The sequence below is a fragment of the Drosophila hydei genome, unplaced genomic scaffold (genome assembly GCF_003285905.1).
Source record: "Drosophila hydei strain 15085-1641.00,03,60 unplaced genomic scaffold, DhydRS2 tig00008124-arrow-arrow-pilon, whole genome shotgun sequence".
Lineage (NCBI taxonomy): Eukaryota > Metazoa > Arthropoda > Insecta > Diptera > Drosophilidae > Drosophila > Drosophila hydei.
Genome location: NW_022045834.1, coordinates 265,300 through 281,779, shown reverse-complemented (window position 1 = coordinate 281,779; position 16,480 = coordinate 265,300). Strand labels below are relative to the sequence as shown.

The 16,480-nt window shown below is 33.8% G+C and overlaps 2 protein-coding genes across 2 annotated transcripts; both read right to left on the bottom strand.

Annotated features, from left to right (window-relative positions):
• Positions 1–688: 688 nt before the first annotated feature.
• LOC111600380 (CD63 antigen) lies at positions 689–6,042 on the bottom strand. The gene is made up of 4 exons (XM_030225191.1): positions 5,881–6,042; positions 1,482–1,589; positions 842–1,420; positions 689–771 (listed from the first exon to the last, which is right to left on the bottom strand). Exons 2-4 carry the CDS (start codon positions 1,542–1,544, stop codon positions 706–708), a joined length of 708 nt encoding a protein of 235 aa, XP_030081051.1. The 5' UTR covers positions 1,545–1,589; positions 5,881–6,042; the 3' UTR covers positions 689–705.
• A 2,718-nt stretch (positions 6,043–8,760) lies between these two features.
• LOC111594297 (protein dimmed) lies at positions 8,761–15,964 on the bottom strand. Its single transcript, XM_023307535.2, has 4 exons — positions 15,949–15,964; positions 10,377–10,565; positions 9,520–10,304; positions 8,761–8,770 (listed from the first exon to the last, which is right to left on the bottom strand). The coding sequence occupies exons 2-4, from the start codon at positions 10,548–10,550 to the stop codon at positions 8,761–8,763; spliced, it is 969 nt and encodes a 322-aa protein (XP_023163303.2). The 5' UTR covers positions 10,551–10,565; positions 15,949–15,964.
• Between the last annotated feature and the right edge of the window lie 516 nt (positions 15,965–16,480).

Genomic DNA, 16,480 nt, shown 5'->3' with positions numbered 1-16,480 from the left:
CATATGTATATAATAAATTGCATCAAGATATAAGGGTATATAAAAACAATTAGCAAATGGTGGGTTTCTCTTTAGGATGGGGGAGGGGCCACGCCCATACACACACAGACACACGCATATACATTACAAAAATTGAAAATGCATTTAAATGTACATTACATATCAAAATTTTGTTTCAAGGACACTTTTTAAAATCAATTTCGAAACAGTCGGTATATAGTGTAAATAGAGATGATATAGTTATGTGATGCATAATGGGCATGTTGTGGTGGCATAAATGGGAATGTAGTAAGAAGAACTAATCATAAATAGTTTCATGTTTTCAACAAAAATTAAAGAGGGTGTTCAAGTATAAGTAGATATTCTTGAGATATACAAGTTGGTATAGCTTATTTATAGAGCTCAGCGCAACTGAGCTGGGAATAACATTAACAAGTTTTCAAATATATATGTATATATATATGCATAGAAAAAAACTAAATCTTAGAATGCTGGGCTAACAGTGATTGAGAGAAATGCAAATTATGAATTTGTGAATTGAGAATGTGTTGTGATTTGTGTTTTGTGTATTATAATTAATATAATATTCTTTTGAGAGACGGCAACGAGTTATATCGCATGCATATGACGAAACTACAGACTACGTTAAGGGGTTGTCTTTCTTTCTGCTTTTAAAATCGATAGATGGGATCCTCACTACGCAGCCTAAACATGATCGTAGCTGCGGCGAAACGAACGATACAAGCAGCAGGCAAAGAGTATGGTGAGCAGCTAAATAAAAGAGAAGATGCAAAATGATGTATAATTTAACAATATATATATTAAAATATGATTCGCTCACCTGTATGCCTGCCACAGCGAGCACCACACCGGCCAATATCAAAGTCTTTGAATCGAGTATGTGCAAAAGCTTTTGAAGACAGCCCTGCTGTACAGCATGCAAGGTGGTGCACTCCTTGGCCTCGCTTAGATTGATAATCTGGCAGCAGGCAGGAGGCAGGGTCTTATTGGGAAAGATGGTATCCCAGTCGTTGGGTCCATTTGTGCCACAGCAATCCAATTCGGTTTGCAGCAGTGTCCAGGCATCACGATAATCATCACGTTCCTTATAATGCTTCATGGTCGTATTGAATTGTGTTTCCATTAGCTGCGGCAGGCCCGAATGCTTGATATAGCCAGCAATGCCCAGACCAATTTCCAAAAGGAATATAATAACAGCCAATATTGCAAAGCTCAGTATCATGCAGCTGTTCTCCTTCAGGGCGCCACAGCAGCCCAGGAAACAGATAAATGCCACAGCAGCGCCCACAACCATGAGTATAATGGGCGCCGTCCAAATATGGTCACTAACGAAATTCGAATAATGCGCATAGTTCAGCTGCACCATTGCGCCCACCATCAGGATCAGCAGACCCGTGAGCTATAGAAACAAGACCAAATGATTAGTGAAGATTTATTATTTACACTCTTTGCTAACTTACCGCAAACAGCAGATTGCAAAAGAAAGTTATGTATTTCACACATGTCAAGCCGCCGGATGCCATTTTTTTTGTTGGTCAGAACCTTATACACCGGATACCGTCTAGATACTGCAAGGATATGGGCGAAATATTAATCAAAACAGGCAAAAAGGGGAGAAGCAAAATAGAACAAAAATCAATATGTGTATGGTCAACCGCACTAAACGAAGGGGAAAGTTATTGGAGCCAACCCCCAAATCAGTGACAGACACGCAAAGCCCCTACCCCATGACCAACCATAACGATGTTCAAGTGTCTCTATTTACCACCTGCCACCGACCATCTGCCAACTGCCACCAGCTACTCCTGCGCCTAGCGTCGTCTGGCTGCGGATTAACCCTACAACAACCCTCAACGAATGTGGCCAAGTCCGCATAGAAATGAGTTCGCCTGCATTCAGCCACTTTTTCCCTTGGCTGGCCTAGTTCTTGGCGCATTATTATTTGTTATTATATCGAACTGTTGTTGTGCCTCGCTGAGTGCATTATTTTGGTGGCAAGGACGTGGTGGGCTTTTACCATTTCGAGTGCAATGCGCGCTAAATGCAGCTTGCATTAAAATCAATGCAAAATGCGTGCCACATAACTCAAGACAGCGTGGAGATCCATGCAGCTGTGTTGAACTATTCAGGGAATATGGGACGTAGCAAAAGTAATTTCCGAGAAAATTATTTTTAATCTATTTTAAATGGGTTAATGTGTTATTGCTGACATGTATGTGTAACAGAAAAATAAAGGCGTGGATAAGTTCATAAGATATTAATATTATACTGCGTCGGTCTGACCATTTCCTAACAGGAACTAAAAATTTGAAATTTTCAATATTCCAAGCATTCGCAATATTTCTCATATTTACTTAATATCAAATTGGAAATTTAAAAACTTTCAATTAATAATTTTTCCCATATTATCTTTCTGATTGATATCAGATATAAAAACAATATTTCGAATAGATCTGTTGCGAACTCTAGGGAAAAATTTGAACTGTTGCTTCCTGTCTACAATCTATAACCTTTTTTAACTTTTAAGCATTAAACGTTTTTGGATAACTCGAAAAATATAAGTATTAAAAATACAAAAATATGTACACATTATATAGTAAATTTACTTATTATATAAGAATGTTTTTTATTTATTTAGATTATTTTCTCCTTTTATAATAATGAGAAAAAATACGAGATAAATATGAATAATAATTTTTACAATTTGATACATAGAACGATTTTTTAAAAATTTAAATATTTTGCAAATTAAAATCAATTTTTTTCAAATTTTTCGAAAAGCTTAAATAGTTTATATAATAGACATTCTGCTTTAGCATTTATTTACTTTTTTAACTTGATAAAAAGCATTAATCTTCAATTAATTTAATATCTACATACACGAATTAGCATATAAAAAGGTAATTTTTAGAAATTTAATTTTCAAATATAAATATAAACATATTTTACATACATTTTAATATACCTAGTCTGGAAAATGTAGAATATTTTATAAGTCCATTCTTCCATATTAAATTTATATTATTATCAAAGTTTCATCCCATATCCAATTTCAATCTCTTTTTACATATACACATACAGATTCATATATACCAAAACATAAGATCGCAATGTCCAACGCTAACCTTTAACCTTTCTGTTAGTTAACAAAGCTACGCTCATCAAATACATAAAAATATTTTATTTCTAATAAATTATGTCTTAGCCGTCCGTCCGTCCGTCCATTTGAACTCTTCAATTAGAATAGGTCGCAATACCAATTAGTTGAGCAACGCAATAGGCATAATTTCCCACTGCGAAGCATGAATAAACCAAATATATAGACGAATAGAATATATATATATATATATATCGCAGCGAAAGTCGTCTAAAAATCGATCGACCTGAAATTGTGTCAGCGGCGGGTGGCGAAGTGGTTAATAAAGCTGGACATTTGGGTGGATTGATTGAATTAGTTTCCAAATAGAAAATATACCTCGACGAAGTGAAAAGGTTCAGCTGTTCGGGTTACCTGACGCAGCTACTGACGCAGGTAAACAGGACAATAGAAGGCGTAGTACAAAAAACCTTGTCAATATATTGTGGACGTGCAGGAACTGCACAGTGGTTTGAGTGCGTGAAACATGAACTATACAATTATTATATAATATAATTAATACTAATACAAATATAATTAAAACTTTGAATTTATTATGAATTTGACATATAGAAAAATATTCCTTGAATAAAAAATATATTTTGATAATTATGAGTAATTCAGACATATATATAATGTGAAATTATAAGCTAAAGTCCTTACCGTTCACATAATGTCTTTATTCCTAAAATAAATTGTTCTAAAAATCCAAGACTATGTAACTTAACATTTTAACATATATTTTTATTAAATTATTCTTATATATTTAATGCATATATCTGAAGAAAGCCCAATCCCTGCACAAACAAATGGGAATCCCAAACAAGAAACAGAAATTAAGCTGAGTAATATAATTTAATGAGATCTTGACCCACTGTAGAATATTTGTTGTTGTCGTGTCTATAATCAAATGGGAGACTTTGTTGGGGTCAGTGGGCTGCGATATTGAATCAACTATAGAGAGTACTCGAATAGAAAATACCCTGACTCAAAAAAACACATTTAATTATTTTAAATAATTAAATTGAAATATATTTTTAAATTATTTAAAAACTTATTTACATATATATTTACAGATGTTCCTTATCCCAAAAAAATATTACGGTGGTAACTATAAACTTTAAAGACACTTTGAGCATATGGATTATATTTATTATTGAAGAGGGATCTAACTTTAACGGTCACAGAAACCGACTTGGCTGCTGATCGCAATCGACAATATACGCATTTTATTGCGTATTACATTGAATTTATACGATTTCTTCGAATGTTTTTTCCTCTATGACTTCATCTTGCATCTTTATAATCAAATAGCTTGTATGTCAAAAAATCTTATAAAAATAAACTAAAAACCTCTGCTATCGCCGCCAATTTATTGCTATCATACCAGATGGCAAAGCCGAAATTAAATTAGCAGCCGACAATAAAATTACAATTTTGTAGAACTGTGTTAGTTTTCGGAAATTTAAGCAGCGGATCTATATTAGAAAATTTATCACATTAGTATAAATACAAGGTCTTTAAAATTTAATACAAATTGTATTAAAAAACATTAAATAACTTGCAAAATTTAGAGATTCTAGCTTCAAAGACGTTCGAGATATAATTTAATAATGGAATTTAGATCAGCTTTTTAATCAATCGCAATGAATAGGGAAGAGTTATCGACTTTTAGAAACAAAGTTGATCTGCGCGTGCTACATATGGACCCACAAAAAGCTCATAGGCTCTGAGATCGTCCCGTTGACACATACGGACAGGACAGGGACAGCTAAGTGGATTAAGCACTTAGCTCGTCATCCTGATCGACGATATATACAATTTATAGGCTCTGGCACGCTTGCTTCAGCCTGTTACAAACATTTTAACAAAACTAATATAACCTAAATGCACATTTTCAATAGGTACAAGGTGCAAGGGTATAAATACTATATACATATATATACATATATATGTATGTGTGGACAACAACAACAATAGCATGCAAGTGTGTTGCGTGCCATCAGCTAATTCCGGAAATTTACCTATAGACATGGCTAACGGGCATTAAACAGAAGCAGACGAGCTGACCATTGTGTACATATGTGTATGTGTGCGTGTGTGTATGCGTGGGAGCTTTTGATTAGATTTCAAAATTAAAACGTAATAGAGGAAAGTGTTAACAACTGTGAAATGGCAGAAAACAACAACAGAATTGGAGCACAGTGTGACCAAATGCCAATTGCAGCGGCAACCGACAGAGGTTAACAAACTCTAACGAACTCAAGCGGCAAATGCAAACGCAAACATACATACACACATACATACATACGCTCACATACACACACCTTGAAATGCAGATATCAGTATGCGTGTACAGGAATTTTTGATCAGCATCAAACGCAACTATTGGTTGCTTTTGTTTTTGTTTTTATCATGCTGCGTGCCAGTGTTTCTCTTAATATAACTAGTTTCCCACAGGAACATACAAAAATACATACATGCATGTATAAGTATATCTGTGAGTCTGAGTACAGACTCAAATGAATCTGGTAGCGTCTTGAGAAGAGGCATAAAAGAAGAGCAACAAACAACAGACCAGCTAAGTAGAACGGAAGCAGGCAGTGAACCTGAAAAATAGAAATAACTGCACTCCACCAGCTACCTCTGACGCTTTACCTAATTCCCACATGCACGCATATACTGTGACACACACACAATTTTTTTTTAATTTATTTACTCACTTTGGTTTGCAATTAACTAATCTCAATCTTGTAGTTTGTCTACTTTTAAAAAAACGCTTGTATATGTATTAGTTTTTTTTTAGAAATTTTTCTTTAGCCGACGGTTTAGCTCGCGATGTTTTAGTCGCAAGGCGCAAAAACATAATGCAAACGCAAACAAAAAATCTTGTTTTGGTTATTGTTGTGGAGCGCATTGCGCAGGTCCGTTACTCGGTTTGCGTGTCAGCTGCAGAGAGAAAGCGCGGCTCGTGTTTAATATACTTGACAGACTAAACAAGATTCCTGTTTGTTGCTATTAATTAACTTTGCAAATACTATAAATTATATTGCCTAAAAGAGTAAAAAAATTGTGATCTAAACCATTTCCATCATATTTTAAGTTAATTTATTTTAAAATTCAAACTGTGGCGGCTGTCGATAGGCTACATTTAGGAGCGCAAATATCGACATTGCGTTCTACTTTTTTAAGCAATGTGGCAGCATTACTGTTTACAATATTTTCAAATATGACGATAGTTTTGCAGTACTCGCTTCCAAAGCGACATTGTGTTTTATTTAGTTTTATCTATGTGGCAACACTACTGCTCACGATATTTTCAAATGTGACGATAGTTTCGCTGTGCTCGCGGCCAACGTAAACTTCAATTTGTTATTAGTTTAAAAAATTTGCCTTCTAAAAATGTATTTATTTATGGTGCTTAGTTGAAAATATTTTATTTGCAGATCCTCTCAATCGTGCTACACTGACAGTTTTTTCCCATGATAAAGTTTAGAAACTGTTTAAAAATGATGCAATTTTTTGGCCGCAATGGAAAGATCAAATCGAAATCAAACAAGAAATTAAAGTACATCAAATATTGCATCATCCCAAGGTAAGTCAAAATTATATTCATGAAACTTACCTCGAGAAAAACGTTGACACAAATTTCAATAGGTTATTAAGTTATTAATGAAAATTAGGTTTTTTTTTCAAATATTTGAAATACGTGCAGTTATTTCGTGACTTTATTAAATAAACTTTAACTTGTTATGCGCAGTTAGATATCATTAATGCTCTATACAATGTTGATACATAATTTCGAATATATATACCAATTACCCATGTATATAGAATTGTATATATATAGATATATATAGGTATATGTACATACGAGTACTTTTTATTATTTTCTTGTACACACCAAATGCTCATTTAGACCAGATGCTTAACATTATATACATTGAGACTAATAGAAGTTTTTGAAGTATTCTTTTACAATATTTTCGTTTTTATAATAGACATAGCTTAATAATTCTCTACACAACTAAACTACTCGCCTATATTGCAATTTTTAAAGATTTTTTACTGATTCTGACTAGAAGAACTCGTTCATTGGGTTTCGTTCAGTTTTTGTTTTCCAAATGCAACCCTGTTTGTCCATTTGGCTACAAATAAATATCGATAACGTTTCGTATTGGACTTAAAGCTACATAGAATTCGATATCGGATAGTCAACTACGGTTGAGCATTTGAGCAGCTCTCCCATTCCTATTTAACTTGACTAAATCTTGACTAATCAAACATAATCAACAAGCTTAAGTTGACATCCACCCTAACTACTATTTTTCACTTAATTATTGCTAAGCTTCCCCCCACACACACATACACACACACGTACACGCCCACACACGCCACCCATTGAGCACCGTTATTTTTATTACTGTTTACCGTACGCACGTCATCCCTGTGCCATCTCTTTCTAACCGGCGGCGCACTAACGGAAGTGTGCCAATTTCAATGGGTCCGCTTTCAACGGTTTTTGTGTGTTAATTGCTATGACCACCCACCCCTGCTCCTGCCGCACTGCAACCCCCCGCCAGTGTTAGCCATTACAACAACACTAAATTTCAAGTGCATTAAAAAGATCATGGGTGGTAAATTAACTAAGCGCCGCTTCGCTCGTCACTTGCTGTTCCATTCCTGGCGTCGCATTGGGTCGCCATTGTGGCATCATTCAACATCTACTTAACTTCCCCAATACACAGTTATTTAACGTTAATTGATGCTGCGTCTTTGTTGCTGCTATTGCTGCCAATTGTTAATGCGTACTTAATTATATTAACTCAAATACGCACATACAGAGTTATATATATATATGTGAGCTACATATTTCCTTGCACTGTTTCATTCACTCGTTTCAGTTTTGCTATGCTAATCAATTTCTGTTTTGTGTCATTCATTTTCTCGTGTTGCATTCGTCCGTTTCTGTTGCGTGCTTAATCTGAACTACATTTCTAAATAATATTTATTACTTATAGGCTAAAAGTATATAATTAGGTATGTATATATATGTGTGTATATATATGTATATTAACACCTTTGAATAATTGCGTATGTATTTGAAATTTGCACCACAACGGTCGGCTTTGTTATTATTTTCTATTATATTTTAATAATTTACAAGAAATTTTATTAATAGAAATGAATAAATAAAGCAAAAGTCAGAGGCATTTGAGGATATTTAAGCAATTTCTTGGAAGGAAGTTTATATGTACTTTGTTTCAAAAGTCCTTGGTAAATACTCAAGTTAACATCACGTTAAAGAGCTTACTAACTTTGTAAGTACTTTAGAAATAACAATCTCGAATTTCAATTAAAGTGCTGAAAATCAAGTTGAAAGAAACAATTTACTGTATGTTAAAGTGCATGCTAACTTTAACAACCAGTTTTGAACAAAAACTAACTTTGTTGAGCGTTTATATTGTGAATCAACAAATAAGAAATATCTGACATGATGTTAATGTGAATGTCAAATTTGACAGCCACTTGAGAAAGAGTTTTTTTTACAAATGAAAATAAGTGTAAAAAGTTGATGAATTTCCTTGTTGTGTCTGCTAACTTTAACAGTAGCTGAAAAAAGAAATTAGAATTTTTCAATGAATAAAGCAAAGTTCATGTTAAAGTGTATGTCTAAATTGACAGGTACTTGGAAAATGAAAAGCTTCTGGTAGTTTGTAGAACCTTAGCTTAAGATGTTTGCAATAAAATAAAATTAGTGCCTGCTAAGTTTGACAGCTAGTTAAGCTATAATAGCAATAGCTCTGTCGAGAGTTCTGACTTGAAGCTAAGCTGTTTTGGTATACAATTTACTTAGGGTTTTTGCTTAGACTTATGTTTACGTAATTATTTAAATTTTTTTTGTATTTTTAAATAATTATTTATAGATTCCCATTGTTTAGGCTTGGATATTATGTGTTTTGTGTATGCTATAAATTCTATTTTGTGTACTTATATCCATTTTACCACAGACCTACAGAATTAGCCGAATCGACGCTCTTTAGAGAAACTCCCGAAAGGGCTCATCGAAATTATCATTGACATCTGGAAAAACGCTCCCAGCCACGCCCACATTGCCTGAGCCACCCACAGCGACAGCAACTGCAACGCCACCCACATTCAAAGTGGTGCCACCATTGAGTATAAGCGTTGGCTGTTGCTGTGGTTGTTGCTGCTGCTGTTGCTGCTGCTGCTGTGGCTGTTGTTGCTGTTGTGGCAGCAACATGTTGTTGCCTAGATGCGCATGTGAGTGCAACAGCTGTGACTGCTGAGCATGATGATGGTGTGGCAAGTGCTGCTGCTGCTGTTGCTGCTGCTGCTGCTGCTGCTGCTGTTGCTGCTGCGTTTGCTGTTGCTGCTCCGCATGCATGTGCATGGGCAGCGTTTGCATGGCATTGGCGCTCGTTGCCGCACTCAACAAGCTGCCGTCGCTAGCAGCGAGCAGCGCGCAGTCGTAGGCACCGCCGCCGCCGCCGCCAGTGGCCAGAGCATCGTCGAAGCACAAGCCATTGCTGGCACCAGTTGCGGCAGCAACCACATTGCTGTCAGCTGTCAAATTCGTAAGCAACACGCCGCCAACAGCGCCGGCGTTCAGCTCCATGGCGGCAGCTTCCTCGTTGCGCTTGGAGAGTATAATGTGCGTCAGATTGATGATGTAATTCTTGGCCAGCGTTAGGGTTTCGATTTTGGACAGACGCCGCTCCATCTCCACGTGTGGAATCACCTCGCGCAGCGACTGAAATGCATCGTTCAGGCTGTGCATGCGCATGCGTTCCCTTTCGTTCGACTCCAGTCTGCGTAGATTTCGCTCTTTGGCATTCAGTGCGCCTTTGCGACGACGATTCGCATTGGCGTTGCTGCTGTTGCTGCTGTTGTTGTTGTTGTTGTTGCTGTTGCCGTTGCCGTTGCTGTTGGGCGTTAGATTGGTGCCATTTTGTTGCCGGCCGCGACTCGAGGGACGTTGTCCGCCCAGCGCTGGGCCCAGCTGATTGCTGCTGTTGTTGTTGGTGCTGCTGCCGCCCCCATTGCTGCTGCCACCGCCGCCGCTCGTGTCGTCGCTCTGCGAACTGGAATCGGTCATCTCCAGGTCGTAGGTGTTATTGCTTAGCTGTGAAACAGTTGCAACAGCGATTTGCATGCCATTTATCCCTTATAATTGATTATATATCTCTTTGCTTACCTGTGAGGTGCGTCGTGTGGCGCGTCGTACAGGTCTTGAACTACGCTCCACAGATTCCGGCGACAGGCCATTGTGGCCATCGGTGTTGTAGTTGTTGTTGTTGTGTTGCAACTGCTGCTGCAGCTGCATGAAATCGTGGCTGCCCATCAGCTCAGTCAGTTGCGTGGCATCCATTGTGTCAATAGAGTACTGTAAAGGAAAGTAAATTTTTAGGAGATTTCCCATATTCAATATTAAATTTAAATTAAATTAAATTTTCTTTAAAATATACTTTTTTAAGTTATTAATATATATCCTATACTAATCATATTATAGTAACTCAACTACTTCTTGGCTCACCTTGTATAAATTATCTTTAAGCCAAAGTTTCCCAAGCCATCAATATCGTATAACAATAAATTTACATTTAAAAAAGATTTTTTGTGATAAAATTAAAAAATATTATGAAATATTTGAAAACTCTCCTAAATTGTAGATTAAATATATCAGCTTAAACTGCTGAGTATTTAAATACAAATTAAAAGTGTGTTTTAAACATATACCGAAACTTTGCAGACCTTGACTTGAAAGATCAAGATCTTCCTCAAACATAACCTTGGCGTTTCTTAATTACTTATATATATACTTATATATACTTATATCTATATAAGCTGCCCATCTAATATTGATATTCATCTCCACATTAAAATTGTTGTTATGAATATAAACTAAGAATTTGGTATTTAGAAATCTTATCAATATTTTGCTAGATATTGTGAAATAGATTTAAATACATAATAAATAGCACTATTGGAAAAGAAGTAGATAAAAGAGCTTTTAGTTATAGAACACATAGAATATAGAATATAGACTCCGTATGACTATAATACACATAGAGACTTACAACAAAGGAAAATATGCTTTTTACATTTGCTCAGAAGTGAATACAAAAACGAGAATTGCAAAAAATCGCATTACTTCGCTCAGAATTTATTTATTTTCGACTATTTTAAAATAGTTGAAATAAATAAAATAACAATAGTAAACTTAAAAATAATAGAAAAATTAAAAAATATTAAATAAATCTATCTATAATCTATCTATAATGATCTATACTGAGTTGAAGAGGCAATAATCTCAGAATATTAAACAGATCAATAATGATCGAAGCTTCAAATTGAAGGCTTAAAAACAACAAGAACTGAGCAAAGCTGTTTAGCAAGCCTTTAAGTTATCAATTGAATAAATATTAAATAATTATATTTATATCTACATTATAGATTTTTTGTTTCTCCATTTAGAATCAGCTATAAATATTTATATTTGTTATTTATCAAAAATATTCGTTGAGGAACATCAAAATAGCTTTAAATGTAATTTTCGTTAGACAATTGCCAAATTTAAATTTGATCATAAATATATAAAATATTACATAGTTGATATTTGTCGATTTCCCCTGTGTTACATCCATATATAATTGTCTGACAGTAATTTGTTAACTGGTTTGACATCGCGTAGTATTTATGCTTGATGTTGTTAATTTCTGTCAGTTTTATCTGCTCAATCTCAACTTATTAGTATTGGTTTCCTCTTAATCGTATTAATAGACTTTGCGTCATATTCATAATTTTTCTTATCTAAAATCGATATCAGTTATTGATGCACGTGACATTATCAGCGTTTAACATGCGGCTTTGTTAAACACAGAGTTTTGTAATTGTTGTCGCTGAATCGATTCATTTGGGGTATTCGGTTTTCAATCGAATTGTTCGATATATTAATCGATAACTAATTCGATAACTAAATGATTTGATACCGATTTAACTTACTTAATCAACAATTTTATCGTTTCATTCGATATATTAAGGGGATGCTCGTTTAATATATTAAATATTATTATTATTAATATATTAAGTATTATTATTATTAATATATTAAATATTATTAGTTAATTACCTTTTATATATTATTTATTTTACTTAAATATTAGCATTGTATAATTATTTATCGATCAATTTTAGTATAATTTCGATACATTTTGATCAAGTTTTTGTATTTATATCGATTCCATCTATATATTATTTTCGAATATTGCGGTTAATCGAATAGGTAAACTTACTGTTATCGATTAATTCAACATACAAATTTATAGCTCTTGATATAAGATCTACATTTGACTTTACAAACTTTGAAAATATCATATTATTCTTTAATTAATAACGTTTGCAATAAATTAAATATTATAATTGATAAATCAATAATTTAGTTAAAAAATAAATTTATATCCTAACTTTAATGTAGTCCGCTTCAAAACCAAATTCGCAATTATATTTTTATAGTTTTCTAAATATCGATTATCAAAAACATATTCGATAATTTTAAAATCTAATTTTGAGCTCTTAAATTCTCAAAGAAGAAATCTTTCTATTTACGACTTTTTAGCTGAATTATTAAAACGTGTAGGGCCAGAGCCAGGATACGGAATGCATTGCATTGTAGTTGATTTCTAAATACGGCGAAAGCAAACGCTTTGCTCTTTTTATGACGCAGGGGGAAGGGGTGGACGAGCCAAACCACTGAGCCGCTGAATGTTGGCGGCGTTGTTATGGTTATGCCCCTTGGCATTGAAGCATTTGACCGGAACAGCGTGCAGCATTTAAAGCGCTGACTTGTTGAACAACGGACAACGACATGGTCATGGATATGGATGCGGATGGCGAGGAGTGTTCAAAGGCGGGGGCAAAAAGGGCAAGGGTCAGTGGGGTTGGGAGATGGCCGGGCGGGACGTAACAGAAAACGCGCACTTTGCGGCGCGTTTCTTTTGTCGCCTGACCGACTGGCAGCTGCGACTGTGGCGCTATTATTGAACTGCATGTTGTGGCAAGCTCCTTGGGCCTTTGGACTCTTTAATAGAAATGCTACAAGAAATTAAAACACAACAGCAACATCAAAAACAGCAACAACAGCAGTAGCAGCAGCGAGCTGCTCACAGCGCTTGTAATGGGTATAAGGTTATAGGATTACATTCCCAGCGATTGTGCGTTGATGTTACGTAATGGCTTTTAGTTATAAAAAAGCAGCAAAGACCATGCCACTAGCGACTAGCCGAATACGAGGTATCCTTTAAGATGTCCTAAAGTAGTGATATTTTGAAGTTTTTCAAAACTTTTTGTTTGACTATTATATTATAATATAGTAGAAATTAAATTATACCAAATCTTCAAACTAAATTCAAATATTCATAGTCAAAGTTTCTTATAGAAATCCTACATTTTCCAATTTTTATTCATGTTCTTCCTCTAAGAGCTCATTGAGGTGCGTTTTTGATAAGCCACAAAAAAAATATTATCTAAATTTCAGATGCATAACAAAGCTGAAAAATTGTGTATGCTTTCGAAATGAACTCTAATATAAATATATAAGAAAAATGTTATAAAACATATATAAATAAACATATATAAATATAAATAAAATATAAATATATAAGAAAAATATTGTAAAACATAAATAAATTTGAATATATAAATAAAAAATTATTTTGTTGTATATAAACTAAATTCTATTAATTTAAGTGAATAATATTTGCATTTCTAGTTATGCCTAAACTCTACTCTATGTACAGCAGTAGATGATAGCTACTTAATAATATCACCTTAAAGGTTATTGAAAAATATATACAGACAACAATCCACTCATATTTGTTGTTGATTAAAAATAAATATTATAAATATAAAAAAAATAAAATAAACATTATTGATAGAAATGTGTTCAAGCCGACCTACATAAAAAAGTTGCAAAATAGAAAGACACAAAAATTCTTATAAGAACAAATTCTTTATACAAAAATGTTTACTTGGAAATGCTTTCTATTACACTTATATATTTTTTGTATTTATTTCAATTAAATTCTATTTAATATGCTCTGTGATTAAACTAATGAAACAATAATAAGATCATCTCTGTTAAAGCGCTAAGTCTAAATCAACTGAAATTAATTCTAATAGCACAAGGATATGTTAGTTGACAAGGCTTTTAAGATAATAAAGTTCTTGAAATGCAGTCAGAGAATTTTTGAAGTCATCTGAGCTTTAAGTTTATATATAGCTACAACTTCTAGTTTGTCTCAAGTTCCAGCAAAAGAACTCTCAATATAAGCGACTTATGATCATGAAAACCTGTACCTTTTACAACTTAACTGAAATTCTGAAGAGTCTTATATGCTTATGTATATCTCGGCAAATTTGTTACATATTTTCTAACAAATATATAACACCCTTCCTAAGTATTACTAAAAAACAATCCAATACCATTAGGAATTCATTTTACATGAACTTATGCTTGGGGCTTAGCCAAACTTGTACGCAGTTTGTTGCTGTTGCATTATTCGACAATGAGTAGCCGATTTGTTGGCGCCATGCAACATGTTGCAGCTACCAGTTGCTGCTGCTGCTGTTGACACTGAAACTGCGGCAGATTTTATGCGGCTTTGTCTGACAAACGTCCTTAAGCAGCAGCCAGCCAGCACCTGCGCTTGTGTAATATTTATTATGCTCTCTATTAAATAAGTGAAGCATACATTTCTGCGACAGTATTCTTACTGCTGCTGCTGTTGTTGTTGTTGTTGTGGAATAAAAGGTCGTTGCTAGCTTTATAAAACAATATAGAACTGCTTTTGACAAGCACGGTAAAAAAGTGAAGCTTTTCCTCCTACGCATTTACCAAAGAGTAGGTCAAATTTCATTTAATTTAAACAGTAACTATTCAACTATTGGATAACTGCTAAGCTTACTTATATTGTAATTGTATTATATACATTATTGATTTTATATGAGATATATGAACATAAAATGCAAAAAGTAAAGTAAAAATAAATCTGGAAAAAATTTAAAAAATAAGGTAATCTTTTTAATACATTTTTTACGTAGAATATATAAGATAATATGACAGCTTATAATATTAATATTACATATGTATGTATATTATTAAATAAATGTATAAGCCAGCAAATCTTCAATCTTAGTTTATTTAGTCTTATAAAACAAGTTTTTTGTATACCTAAAATTTGCCTTTGCAATTTCTCTAGCTCTTAAAAATATGATTTATTAAATAAACTAAATAAAAAATGTTCTTGCTGAGTATTTTTCTCATAATATCTAGAAGTCTATCTGAAATATACAATTTACTTTATCAAACTTTTTGTTTTAACGAAAACAAATATTTGGTATATTTTTATTTATGATTTATAAATGTTAACTAAACAAAATTTCCAATTCCAATGCCAGAAGAAGTGAAATACATCATTTACATAAATATTAAATTTTTTTCTTGCTTCTACGCTATTTATTATTATAAATATATATTTCTAAAATAGACTTAACCAAATTGCCAAACAATAAATTGCCTAAAACTTATTAAACTTTTTCTTTCTATCTATATTAAGTTGGAATATGTTTTTAAAAGATTTTAAAGTTCTCAAGTCGTAAAAATCTGAATCCCAAAGTCTAAAAAATTCATAATTATTAATTATTAAATTAAATAAATTTATAAAATAAATAAAAAACAATAAAATTTTGTAAATTTTCATTCTACTTACATTCAAATGAATTTCAATATTGTTATTGAATATATGAATAGAGAATTATATACAATTCGTGCACCACAGCGTTGAGCATTCACAATTTTCCATCAACTTTAAGAAATATGCGTATCAAACATTTTCACAATCATCTTTGCCATATTCACACACACAATTCACTGAACAATTTTGCATTTTATAGGAATATTTCTCAAATTTGGCGCTGCCTGTAAATTTTGTGAAATTTTTGTATAAATATTTATGGAGACTTGTGCGTTTTGAAAATGGTTTTCGAAACAAAGTCACTCGCGACGACCAAATTGCGTTGAATCAATTGATAAACTGAGCACCGGAAACGCGTTGACGTCGACTGCCACTTGTGGAATGGAAGCGACGAGCAGAGCCGAGCCGAGCGAGAGCCAGAGCCAAAAGGCGAATCACGAGCCTGCCCGGCACGAAGTCGAGGCGAACATGTTGCGGCGCCAGCTCGTGTGCGTCTGTGTGCATGTGTGCATGTGTGTGTGTGTGCTTGTGTACGGCCTAGGGAGAC

Coding starts and splice junctions, on each gene's coding strand:
- LOC111600380 (XM_030225191.1), bottom strand. CDS start 1,544: ATGGCATCCGGCGGCTTGACATGTGTGAAATACATAACTTTCTTTTGC. Junction 1,421..1,481: donor TTTGCAATCTGCTGTTTGCG/GTAAGTTAGCAA, acceptor TTGTTTCTATAG/CTCACGGGTCTGCTGATCCT. Junction 772..841: donor TCGCTGTGGCAGGCATACAG/GTGAGCGAATCA, acceptor TCTTTTATTTAG/CTGCTCACCATACTCTTTGC.
- LOC111594297 (XM_023307535.2), bottom strand. CDS start 10,550: ATGGATGCCACGCAACTGACTGAGCTGATGGGCAGCCACGATTTCATG. Junction 10,305..10,376: donor CCACACGACGCACCTCACAG/GTAAGCAAAGAG, acceptor ACTGTTTCACAG/CTAAGCAATAACACCTACGA.